General features: G+C 49.2%; 1 protein-coding gene across 3 annotated transcripts in view; it reads left to right on the forward strand.

Moving 5' to 3' along the window:
* The first annotated feature begins 121 nt into the window (after window positions 1–121).
* Window positions 122–12,297, forward strand: part of scaper (S-phase cyclin A-associated protein in the ER) — a 56,331-nt gene continuing 44,155 nt past the window's right edge. For 2 of the 3 annotated variants that reach the window (XM_056598445.1, XM_056598446.1), the window contains exons 1-9: window positions 122–437; window positions 3,632–3,749; window positions 4,459–4,535; window positions 4,765–4,962; window positions 7,841–7,941; window positions 8,450–8,566; window positions 9,490–9,611; window positions 9,770–10,074; window positions 10,697–11,092. In XM_056598445.1, the coding sequence (XP_056454420.1) occupies window positions 270–437; window positions 3,632–3,749; window positions 4,459–4,535; window positions 4,765–4,962; window positions 7,841–7,941; window positions 8,450–8,566; window positions 9,490–9,611; window positions 9,770–10,074; window positions 10,697–11,092 (1,602 nt within the window). In that variant the 5' untranslated portion in view covers window positions 122–269. The remainder of the gene's footprint in view (window positions 438–3,631; window positions 3,750–4,458; window positions 4,536–4,764; window positions 4,963–7,840; window positions 7,942–8,449; window positions 8,567–9,489; window positions 9,612–9,769; window positions 10,075–10,696; window positions 11,093–12,297) is intronic. The other variant, XM_056598447.1, reaches the window with a different exon arrangement.

A 12,297-nucleotide genomic window follows, 5' to 3' on the forward strand; every position in this document is an offset into this window, starting at 1 on the left:
TCCCGCCCTACGAACAAGCCCAACACCCTTTGACCCACACATAACTCCACATGATTGGTCAGTATACACAATTGTCCTCTTGTCCGCATTGTTATTGGACAACCGCCGTGCCTATCACACACGTGACACCGGAACACTTCCGTAGTTTTTTGGGAGGTTGTTGTGCTGTCATCGCTAGGCTATGTTTCTCCATCAACTTTAGACGAGACGACCCGCTTCGTTATTAATTCACGATCTTTCCCGCTGAGCATTAAAACTATCCTGCTTCCATGTCCAAAGATAGCCGACATGATGGGCGAAGACGTAGCGCTGGTCAGCACCGTCTCGGTCCAAGAATAAGCCAAGGCGGGGATGGACGAGACAGATCTGGTAGCAATAGCTCAGGCTCCTCTCACGGAGGAGGCAAGAGCAAGAACACACCCATAGTAGCTCTGAAGGTAAGTTTAATAGTGAGCACGCATGTATGTTTTGAAGCAACACATTACATTCCAAACACAATGAATTAACGTCATTCCAGTGCAACTGTGCGTTGCCATGCGAACTTCTGCCCAGCTGGGTAACACACGTTGAAGGGTCCTCATAAGTTCAAAGAACATTTCTTGCCTTAGGTCAGGGCAGGCCATGTTCATTGGTATAGCTCTCTTTCGTAGGCTAGTGGGTCAAAGGGGGGTGGATGAAGGTTGACCGTGGGACTCATCCATCTTTGCTTTGGTTGACCCCCCCCCCTGATTCCACACATAGTCATCTTGCTCCTCATATAGATACTCTTTTTATCTTTATGTGACGTTGATATATTGACTTTGTATGCTGTACGAACCACCCCTCCCTGCTATTGTGTGTTGTCTTGTTTGGATCACTAAACTTCATTTAACCTCAGTGTTTTCCCCTGTAGTCTTTTTCTTTGTCCCCAAGTGGTATGTGACTCATCAGACGTCATGTCCTATCAGATGTAGGGCATTGGTCTGTGGTTGCAGTACAAGGCTTGCATTAGTACACTCATTGTGCCTGTAGCTACTCTGCTATAATGGGCAACACAGGCAGAGTAGCAGACTGATTTGTAACACATGGCTGAGCTGGAGGAAAGGCAGGCAAGGGAGGGGAGAAAGAGGGGGGGGGGGGGAGCATGTACAGGGGGCTGTGATGCAGGGCAGGCAGAGAAGACTGTAGAGCTGTAAACACGGAGGACTGTATGCAGAGCAGAGGAGCAGGCAGACCGACAGCAGCGGTCATACGGACAGCGGCAACCAGCAACCCACCGGCTCAAAGGGATGGCTGCCCCAAACTCAGCAGAGTGCTGAGTGCTCAGCCATGATCACAGACAGACAGCTACTGACACTGCGGGGGGGGGGGGGGCAGTGGAGGGGTTGAAACAGCTGGTCAGGTTGCTATAGCAGCGTTTGGCTACACAGTGGCGCACTATTTTGGTCTTGCAAGTAAGATGACGGCGGCACCTTGCACTGTTGGCGGCTATTCCAGGCGGAGGACAGGTTGGTGAAGTGCACCGTTAAGTATGTCAGGGCTGGATAAAGAAGAGGAGCCTGCCTACAGACTCTGCTTCTTTTCAGTATGTACACTTCCGTCTTTCCCTTTCCCTTTCTATGTTGCTGCTCGCCCCCTCCTAACAGGCTGTCTTTCACTCATCTGTGTTGGTGTGCGTGTCTGTCTATTGACCATTTGAAGAGGAAACCCTACACCTGCTCTTTCCCCCCCTCAAAGGCACAATCCAAAACTCGTCTGTCTGCATGTTGAAACACTTGACAGGCCAGGATGCTCCTCCTGTGTGATTTCCACATTTGGAAGAGGAATGATTACCACAAGGGACACACACTTATTTTTCTCAATCACTGCTTAGCTGACAGGCATGTTGTTTGCAGCTGATTTAACTGGATCAAAGATTTCCCTCTGTAAACTTTGCATGATGATATCAGTCATCTTGGGTGTTTTCTGCTCATTAATTGTATGTGTTAATTACTATTTTCAATGTTCCTTCATCTCTGTACTGAGCTAGGCTACTCTACTTTAGATTTTCTATCTCCTCAAAAGTAGGTCAGCTGTGTATCTCTCCTGGGGACATCAAATAAACCTGGTAGCAGCCTGGGCAGTGCCATGACTGCACGCTTCTTTTACACATTTGAAAACCTTTAATGTACCCAAGACATATTATTCCCCTGACATGAATTCAAATGTTACCATATTTGGTTAACAGATGAAGATGAATTATCCAAAGCAGCCCCATAGTGTCTTGGATGGTGCATGAGATGAGACATATTCATCTCTTGGAAATTAATAAATTTGAATGTTACCATATTGGGTTAACAGTTGAAGACAAATTATCAAAAGCAGCCCCATAGTGTGTTGAATGGTGCATGAAACAACTCCACTGCCAAGATGCGCTTTTCAGACTTTGCTTTGGAATGAAAGGGCTGAAAAGGAGAGAAGTGCTGCAGTGTTCTTGTTTGAATAGCCGTGCTTTTGAGAAGAAAAGGTCCTCCTTCCTCCATGATTCACTTGCTATGAATTCAAAGACACTCAAGTATTTTCCTGAGGTTAGGCTATGTTAATCTTTTAATTTATACAGTCACGTCAACTTAATGCCTGGCTATTCATCTCTTGGTTTAAAGGTTCATTAGCAAGTATATAAATAAATGTCTTGAATTATTCTACTTTGCAAACCAAGAATCAGAGCATCAGAGTCCTGAGCTGGATATACTTTCCAAATGAAAATCTCTAATTGTTTGACGGCGATATGTCCTTTAATAAGCCTCATAATCAGTTAGATGTTGGAACATGTTTATTCATTAAAATAAAAATTAAAATAAATGTTCCAGGGCAAATCTGCTGGAAATTTGCCCTCAGAGAGCTCCCAGGGTGCTGTGTGATGTGGCAGTACAGCGATTTGCATCCCTGAGAGAAACAGCGAGAAAGCAGAGGGTGCACAGAATGAAAAGATTGGTTGTTTCACTGTTGCATAACATGCCACTGAATAGAGCTACATGTTATACACATATTACAAACCTTATTTATAGTAAAGGCTGACTTTTTCTCAATCAAATAATTTGATAGCCCAGGTTTGAGAGTTAAAGAACGAAGCATGTGGCTCACAGGATCCTACACTGTTGTGTCGTGTTCACGGATTACAGTAGAGTTCACTGGCGCATACTTGATGCACGGCCGGTCAGGCGTGATGCTGCACACTAGGTTGACAAGCCCTACTTCCTTCCTTCTTGCTCTTCCTAGGCCTATGCACTACTTTTCTAAATAGATCTTTTCCTTTGGGAATAATTTCAAGTGTGCATAATGCTTAAGGAAGCACTGTGATTGGTTAGGGGATCATTAGACAACACCATGATTTGCCTGGCGTGCAGTTGGTGCAGGGTACTTAGCCTGGGAGTCATCAATGTCCTACAGTCTACCTGTAGGCATCCTTTAGCAAGATGCATAACTCCTACTGGTTCCCTAATTATTCACAGCGCGTTGCTCTGGGTTAAAGCGGCCGCTAAACGACTCCATTGTTATTTGTAAAAACCTTGCGTCTCCCAGTTGGGTTCCTGCTTTCCGGAGCGGGCTATTGGCTGACGTGATTATGCCTGATGAAAGCCCCTTAAAGTGCTCGCTCTGCCCCCCCACGCAGGCGTCCTTCCAGCGGTCCAACAGCCATGACAAGGTGAGGAAGATCGTGGCGGAGGAGGGCCGTGCCGCCCGCAACCTCATCGCCTGGAGCGTCCCCCTGGAGAGCAAGGAGGAGGAAGGTACGACTATCGAGACTTATCCCTGTTTTTTGTACCCATGAACACACCGTTCAACCGATCCATTCTGTCAAGAAAACCACATGCAGGACCAGTAGGGTCTCTGTGTTATGTCAATAGGCCGGTCTTGGAAACGGCAGCAATGTAACTGGTTTTCAGTACAACTTATATGCACTTCTGCTTGCGGATGGGCTATTTCTATATTCTCTCGATCGATGGGCAAATTTTAACATTAGTGAAGTTGCAAAAGTCATATGGCCAATAAAGGTACAACGAAAGCCGGATGGGAGTGTTCTCTTTATTTGTCTTTATTACAGAGAGAGATCGTTTGTTACTAAGGCATGCTGTTTTCTGGTTATTTTCTATTTCGTTGCGTGAGGCTGATGTTGTGGATTGGATTCCATTCGAGGACACAAATATACAAATGTATAATTGATTTAAATGTTATGATGTATTCGTAGAAAAGTCTCCCGTACAATTATTTGAATGAAGCCCTGAGGATATCATGGCTAAAAGGAGAATGTATTTGGTCTCTGTAAAATGTGTTTGTGTGTGTTCCCATTGATGTTTGGGTCACTTCTTCAATGGGCTATGCGCTATCTTTGGTAAACACATCCCGAATTGTGACATGGATTATTCTGATGCAATCTCCGGACCACCATATTTGTTCCTTATTTAGTTGTAATAGTGTCTTCTCTCCTTCATTCACTAGCAAAGTCCAAAAACAACTCCAGCGGCAATGCAAGAGCTCAGCGAATCAACTCTGGACTAAACCGAAATAAGAAACAGGTGGCTGCTCTATGTTTTCTTCAATGTCTCTGTTTTCTCAATATCATACTTTTTCCCAAAAGAACGCAAAAGGGTGTCAATGAGTAAACCTAACACTAAGTGGCGCCATACACCTAAAAACATCCAGCCTCGAACACATTTGCATTGGCTATTCACATTTCAACCATAATAAGGCTTAATGTTCCAGCGGTAACCCCAGTTCCCCTGTTTATGTTCGGGGTCCACGCAGCATGCCGGCGTGGACGGCAAAGTCACGGTGGGCCTTTTGCTGGACAAGATGGCGGAGAAGAGCCCTACCAAAGCCCGGCAGCCACGCAAGGTGGACCTGCGGGCACGCTACTGGGCCTTCCTGTTCGACAACCTGAGGCGCGCCGTGGACGAGATCTACGTCACGTGTGAATCGGACCAGAGTGTGGTCGAATGCAAGGTCGGTCTCTTTATTTCTATGAAAAAAAGTTGGGGGCTGGAATTAAAGCGATTGAAGTCACCATATGTATACAGAAGGTGACATTCAAGTTATCTGAAGGGGCTTTACCATTACTGGCCACTGGATGGAGGCACTGCCACTGGTCTCATAACCCAGCCCTCTCCTCCCCTTGCATTCCTCTTGATTTCTGCTTTATGTCAGAGGGGCTCACTCGAAGCTCACTGGCAAGAGATTTATGAAATGGCCCTCGTTTAGCCTGTCCAAAGGGATTGAAACAATGTGATTTCATATTCGTTGCATTTGTTTTAGGGCGTTCACTGGTGTGTGTGTGTGTGTGTGTGTGTGTGTGTGTGTGTGTGTGTGTGTGTGTGTGTGTGTGTGTGTGTGTGTGTGTGTGTGTGTGTGTGTGTGTGTGTGTGTGTGTGTGTGTGTGACATGAATTATGAATTTGGATGTATCCCCAATATCCTATGCTTCGCAGTAGTTGCATAAAATGAGCCAACCATCAACACTCGCTGTGAATTCCTCGTCTTCTTCTTTGCATTATATGCCATCATTGTGAATTCTCCAGATAATGATTATCAGACATTCAACAATTGTTTGGCGTGGGAGCTGGCAGGGTCAAATTTGGTTAATGTACGGTCCAAGTGATGCGGCCGTTTGCGTTCTCATCCGGGCAACGTCTAGATAAGGTCAGGGTGGCCGTTCATGCCTGAAAGAGGCTTTAGTGTCTTGTCTTCCAAACGGATATAGCACATTGCGCTATTTTTTTGTTTTGTTGATACAGGCCGTATAAATATCCATTTATAAACTCGTTATCACACCAACATTCTGAGGAGGGCTTCACACAGAAAGGCCCACATTTGAATCACACTTGACAGCACAGCCTTGCCCTCTCAATCACACACAGACGACACAGAGGAACAGAAACCCCCCAAAGAACTGTGGGTTAAGAATCAACAGCGGTCGTAGCTTGTTCTGGAACCGCTGCTAATTGGCACCGTCGGGTTAATATTGGCACAACGTCATCGTGCCCGTGTGCTATCGATTCCCCCGCCAGGCCCCATTAGCCTGAGCATGGGACTGCTGATGGCCTGTGGTCACCACCGGTGAGGCGGCCTCCGTCCCACTACGCCGCCCCCCCCCCCCCATCTCCCAACCCGCAGGGGTTGGCAGGTTGTCATGTCACAGTATCTGGCCGGCTGCAGAGTGCTGTGTCCAGCCCCCCCTCTCCTCCACCCATCCCTCCCTCCCTCCCTCCCTCCCTCCCTCCCTCCCTCTCCCCTCCGCCGCCCTACTCCTCCACCGCATCGCCATGGCGTCGTCTAATGGCGACCGCCAACCCCCCCCTCCCCAACCCCTCACTCTCCATCACGGCTAGGTGCTGCCGCCTCCCCTAATCCTCATGCCACCCAGCGCTGGTCCTAATGGACCCTGATAGATGATGGAGTTATCTTGGGGGGGGGGGTGGGGGAGCAGAGTGCTCTGAGATTGTCTCCAAGCCGCAACAACCCTCCTCCAGTGGTGTTCCCTCACATCAACACCCCCCACCCCCCTCGATGTGGAGAGAGGGGGGAAATAAATCAGTGTGCAAGTTTGTGATTCATGGGAGTTTATCAAACAACGGCCACATCTCTCTGACCTACAGTCACCACGTCTAATTGCCGCGCTGTCGGCCTGCTGATTTATCCGCGCATACCGAGAAGCGACAGAAACTTTCCGGGGCATTTTTGCGGAAGGGGTATTGATTGCCTTTATTATTATTCGTATAAGTTATAATAAAAAGAGCCACAAGTCGCAGAGGGTAATGTTATTTGGTAGTGTTGTATGATTGCGGTCATGTCAAACGTGGTACCAATGGCATGTTCATTACATTTTCTACCTGGGTTGAGTCATCAAAGCTGGACCTGTTCCCCATCTTAAGTCTCGTACTATCCAGTGCGTACACACACACACACACACACACACACACACACACACACACACACACACACACACACACACACACACACACACACACACACACACACACACACACACACACACACACACCAGCATTGTGATAGCATGCGCTTGGCAGGCTAATCCTTCAGTCATTCCCCTGTGAAGCGTCGTTGTGTTGAAGGTTGCATTTCGGTAAGTGTGCCCGTTAAAATGACGTGAAGGCCCCAGACTTTTTTATTTTATTCCTTTTTTTTTTTTACAGCGCCATTCGCTTACCGTCTTATTTGTCTGAGACCCCCCACACTCCTCCCCTCCCCCCGCGTTCATTACCAAATGAACAGCAGGCTCCCTGACAGTGGAGTGGGAGCTGGTGGTGGGGGGGGGGGGGGCCCTGGCCTGTTAACCAGCCCCTAATCAGCAGGCCCCGCTGCTGGGCACATCTTTCACTAGCCTGACTTGTCTATTAACTAAAAGCACCGTGAAGCTTTTCTCTCAATTACCCCTCCCTCCACGCTCCCCATCAATCAGCGGTGTCTGTTCCGCCCGGCGCACAGCGGCCACCTCTGTTGCAGTCACTCAGTGGTGCACATGTAGAGGACTTGGCAATAATGGTGCAGGCTCTGTGGTCTCGTCTTGTCTCGGGGTGGTTGAACGCTGAAAGCTGCCTCGTTGTGCACGGACATGATTTGGTTCGAGGTTGGGTGGAACCAAAGATCATTGTAACCCCGACGTGTTGCATATCTTTAATCTGACAAATGTGTCAAATGATAACGAAATTGAAGGGCCAATTACGTTTATAATAATAAACAGGAGAATATAAATAAATGTTGAACACATTATGTAATTTCAATATAATATAATTCAGTACAGCCTTTCGTTTGGCGAGTGCAGCGTTCCTCTGTTAACACAGTTCTGCCTTATTTTCCGTCTCTAGGAGGTCCTGATGATGCTAGACAACTACGTAAGGGACTTCAAAGCTCTCATCGACTGGATCCAGCTCCAGGAGAAGTTGGAGAAAACAGACGCTCAAAACAGGTGATCTCTCTTTCTCTCCCAATGTCCCCCTTCTACATTTCTATTGCTCCCAGAGGTGTAACTCAACGTGTGTGTCTGTGTGTGTGTGTGTGTGTGTCTGTGTGTGTGGTCGGTCCCCTGGATCTCAGTCGCAAACAGAACACGATCAATAACCTTGGCTTCCGTTCAAAGAGATCTACAAGTATATTGGCTTGTATTTAACACAGTGGCCACTGTAAGGGAAAACATTGACAAAGACATTACATTTCCACTGCCGCCTCCTAATTGGTTCATTTAAAGTACAGTGTTAATCAATAGAACAACCTGAAACTTCCACATGCCTCATTTACGGCATACATTAGCCCATACCTCGATTCAGTCATGGAAGAAATCTGCTAAAGTTTACATTTATTTCACGATTGGTCCACGACCGTGTCGCGAGCTAAGTGTATATTTGGCGGGTTTTGGTGACAGCGATATAAACACCATCTCTGACTCTGGACGCCTGCCCTGTCTTGTCTGCTTCCAGGCCGACCTCTTTAGCATGGGAGGTGCGCAAGATGTCTCCCGGACGGCATGTGCTGCCCAGCCCCTCGTCAGACCGGCTCGTCCCCTCGCCCGGCGCGCGGCGCGCGCTGAACTTTGGGTGAGTACGGCCCCGTCGCCCCCCCCCCCCCCCCCCCCCCCCCCCTCTCTCTCCCCCGGCCTGCGATCGATAGCACTCACTCCGTTTGATGGTGGACAACATCGACCTGCACCACATTGTACTGTAATACCTACACTGGCGTTCTGCCCCAAAGCATATCTAGTGACGAGAGGTAGTGCATGTTGATATTATTTATCTTTATTTATAGTCTTCACGTCATTCGTTTTTTAGGGTTTTTCTTTTAGAAAGATGCCGTCATTTAAAGAGAATGTATAGATGTGTAGTTTCGATATCTTTTCAACTTTATCACTGTAGATTTGCTGTCAGTCAGTCGTAAATAGAATCGTTACTTAAATGGATTTGGTTTTGGGAATGTAGGCCAAAAAAAATAAAAAAGAGGATAATTGGTAAAATATTGCTCAAAGTGAAGCATTAGCTGGATGGCGACTCTCTCGCTCCGTGGCCACAAAATCAGTGCTGGGCGTGGGTGGACCGCCGGCTGGAGAGTGCTGAAGCATCATTTTAGTCGTGTAATTTGATCCTGCAGGAAATGGATATTGATCACGCCTGAGTCCTGTTGCTCAGTGCATCCCGGACTTATCTTTTCCTGGAGAGCGATACAGTTAGATGGACACTTTCCTCACTGCTCCTTGTGGGCCATGTCTGACAGCTGCTGAGAGATTACACCGAGATCTGATCAGTGGCACACAGGAACCGTCAAGCGCACACACACACACACACACACACACGCGCGCGCACACGCAAGTGCACAAACACACGCAAGTGCACAAACACACGCACACTCAATTAGCATTCTGTTTCATGCGATGGAAAGAGGTATTGTTGAACTGAACCTTTTTACTGACTACATATCGTTTTTTAATCCTTCCCTTTCTCTCTGTGTGTTTGTGTGTGTTGTCTAGTGGTCCTCCGCCTAACCTGGCTGTAGCCCGTCTCTCCCTCACCGGCCCCAGCTGGGCGGACCGGGTCAAATCGTCCCAGTCTCTGCCCTGCTCTGCCCACCCTTCACCCATAGAGAAGCCTGGTAAGACGGCCCTCAGACGGCACATCATGAAAGCACAGAGCCGGAAACAATAGTAGTCTCGATGTGCGGGGCAGGTCTTAGAAGGGCCCGTGTGTCCCCCGTCCTGCGTCTGACCCTGTGTGTCCCCCCGTCCTGCGTCTGACCCCGTGTCCCCTCAGGTAAACTGGACGCCGAGGGCTGGGAGACGGTCCAGCGGGGGCGCCCCGCTAGGCCGCGCTCGGCCGCCATGGTGGCCAAGGTGAATCCAGTCCGGGCTCAGGCCCTCCCCAAGCAGGACGGCAGCAGAGACAAACCCCCGCGGGGGGGGGAGCAGCAGCAGCAGCAGCAGCAGCCGCAGCCGCCCGAGAGTCTGGGCTGCTCCCCGGACAAGGAGGTGACCCGGGCGGACTCCCAGCAGCCAGTCTCCGAGGAGCCGGCCCCCCCGGGGAAGGCCGGGGACACGGAGCAAGGGCACGGCACGGAGGTACCTAGTCGCGCCAAACGTCCCCACCCGCTGACCTCTCTCTCTCCCTCCCTCTCCCCTCTCTCTCTCTCTCTCTCCCCCTGCGCTCCCCCACGTATCAATAATTCACCAGACGCTAAGTAACCCTAGAACGTTTTTATCAGCCACTTTGTTTTTGTTTTGGGTTCCACGGGACGTCCCGACAGCGGTATCATCTTAAAGACAATTGATTGTACACTGACATTTCAGAGGCAGGGATGCCGTGCTCGCTACGCCGCCCGCGTCCCCCCACACACACTCACACACACACACACACTTGCTACGAGTGTGTGTGTGTGAGGCATTGGTCGGTTGAATATCGCTATTATTTGTTTATTTGATGCAAATTTGTATGGCTATTCAATCTGTATCATATGTTAGGGGCATGCTTGTGCCCGCCTTCCTGCATGACGTGTGTGTGTTTTGATTAGCCGTGTGGGTATTTGATCGTGTTGACTTTGGTAGGAATTGCTCTGATGAAACTGCTTGTTTTGCTTGGAATTTGCATGCGTTTTATTTTCTCTTAATTGTGTTTGTTGTGATGACGTGTGTGTGTGTGTGTGTGTGTTTGTGTGTGTGTGTTGTTTGCCTGTGTCGGAAGCAGCCCCCAGCAGAGAGCGCACCAGACTCGGGCCGGTGTGTCGACGTGTCTTACGAGGATGTACCCTCCCACCTCATGTCGGCCCCCTCCCCATCCCAGGGCCCCGAGGCCAGCCCTCCCCCCCCGACCGCCACCGCCTCCACCACCCCACCGCCCTCCGTCCCCGTCCCTGTCCCCGCACCGGCCCCTCTCTCGGGGTCCCCCGACCGGGCCCCGGCAGACACGCCGACCCCTGTGCCTTGCTCAGGGGCTGGCAGCGGGCCAGTGGGGGGCACGCCGCTGGGGGGCACGCCGCTGGGCGGCGCGGAAACATCTGGGGCTGCGGGACAGGCCACGGCGGCGACCCCCGCTGTACCGCTGACACCGGAGAGCGGGCAGGACCCCACAGAGCTTTCCACTGTGAGTGCTGAGAGATTGAGAAGCCGGGGGTGGGGGACGGACGGACGGACGAGGGAGGGTAGGGTGAGCAGGGCTCCCATGGGGGGCCCTCACCGCCAAAACAAAGTCAATCTGAGGAAAGCCCCCTACTCTAAGAACAGAATGTGCTGACGGCCGGAGCCAGTCTCGTCACTGGGAGGTGTGGGCCCTGAGCTCTGAGGAGTCTGGAGTGGAGGTCTGGGGATGGGAACGGTTAAAGGGGTCTGCCCGGATCCCACGTCGGCTTTGGCCTGCTTGTACAGAATCAGATGTAACTCACTGCTATTTTCGGCGCTGTGATTTTAAGATACCTGTGATGAGCCACTGGCGCAATTGTATTGCCAGCTGCTTCTGGCCGGTTGGTCTACAAGGAGTGTAACCTGTCAGCGTTGCATCAGTCTGATAATCCACAGTAGCACCTGAAATAGTGCAGAATTATTTCTGTGTTTGTATACAAACTACAATCCTGTGCACTGGCATCCGTTTTGATTAAGCGACTGTTCAAAATCTTTGGAAAGTGATTAAAAGTTTGTTCCCCTCGCATGAACCGAAGCTAGGCTACTAGGTTATATATATATATATATATATATATATATATATATATATATATAAATTAATCACAGCTTTCCTTTCAATGGAGATTTCACAAGCAAAAAGCCATTCAAATATTACATATCCTTTCTGGAATGAGGTTGGGTGCTTTAGAATAGTTTTAAATGTGCAGCGATAAAACAAGCATACATATACCCTCCAATCCACATCTCGTCAATATCATCTTAATCCTATCTTAACGGGTTCTCATACCTCTTGGGTCTGTCTGTATGTAGCTCTCTCTTCCGAGCAGGTCCCGGGCTATCCTTCAAACTGACGGTTTGTTGTAAGCACCTGTAGTGGCCAGTGAGTTCACCCCAGCTCCCCCTTCCCCTTCCCCACGTTGCACATGCCCTGCATGCTCTCTGAATGCCTCCTCAGTCTAGTGATTGGTGTGGTGGTTGCGTGCTACGTTTTGTGGTTGGGTTGGTGTTGGTGTTCTCTTTAACCCTCTGAGCAACGACAAAGTGCAAAAATAATGACGCCTTACAAAATCTGCAATAATGTTATTCGTTCAATTGAGTCAAAAATAATTGGGTTATTCCTTATTTCAATTTTCTTCCCTTTTCATGATTTCATCATCATCAAGATGATGA

Source organism: Gadus chalcogrammus, chromosome 9 (assembly GCF_026213295.1).
Source record: "Gadus chalcogrammus isolate NIFS_2021 chromosome 9, NIFS_Gcha_1.0, whole genome shotgun sequence".
NCBI classification, from domain to species: domain Eukaryota; kingdom Metazoa; phylum Chordata; class Actinopteri; order Gadiformes; family Gadidae; genus Gadus; species Gadus chalcogrammus.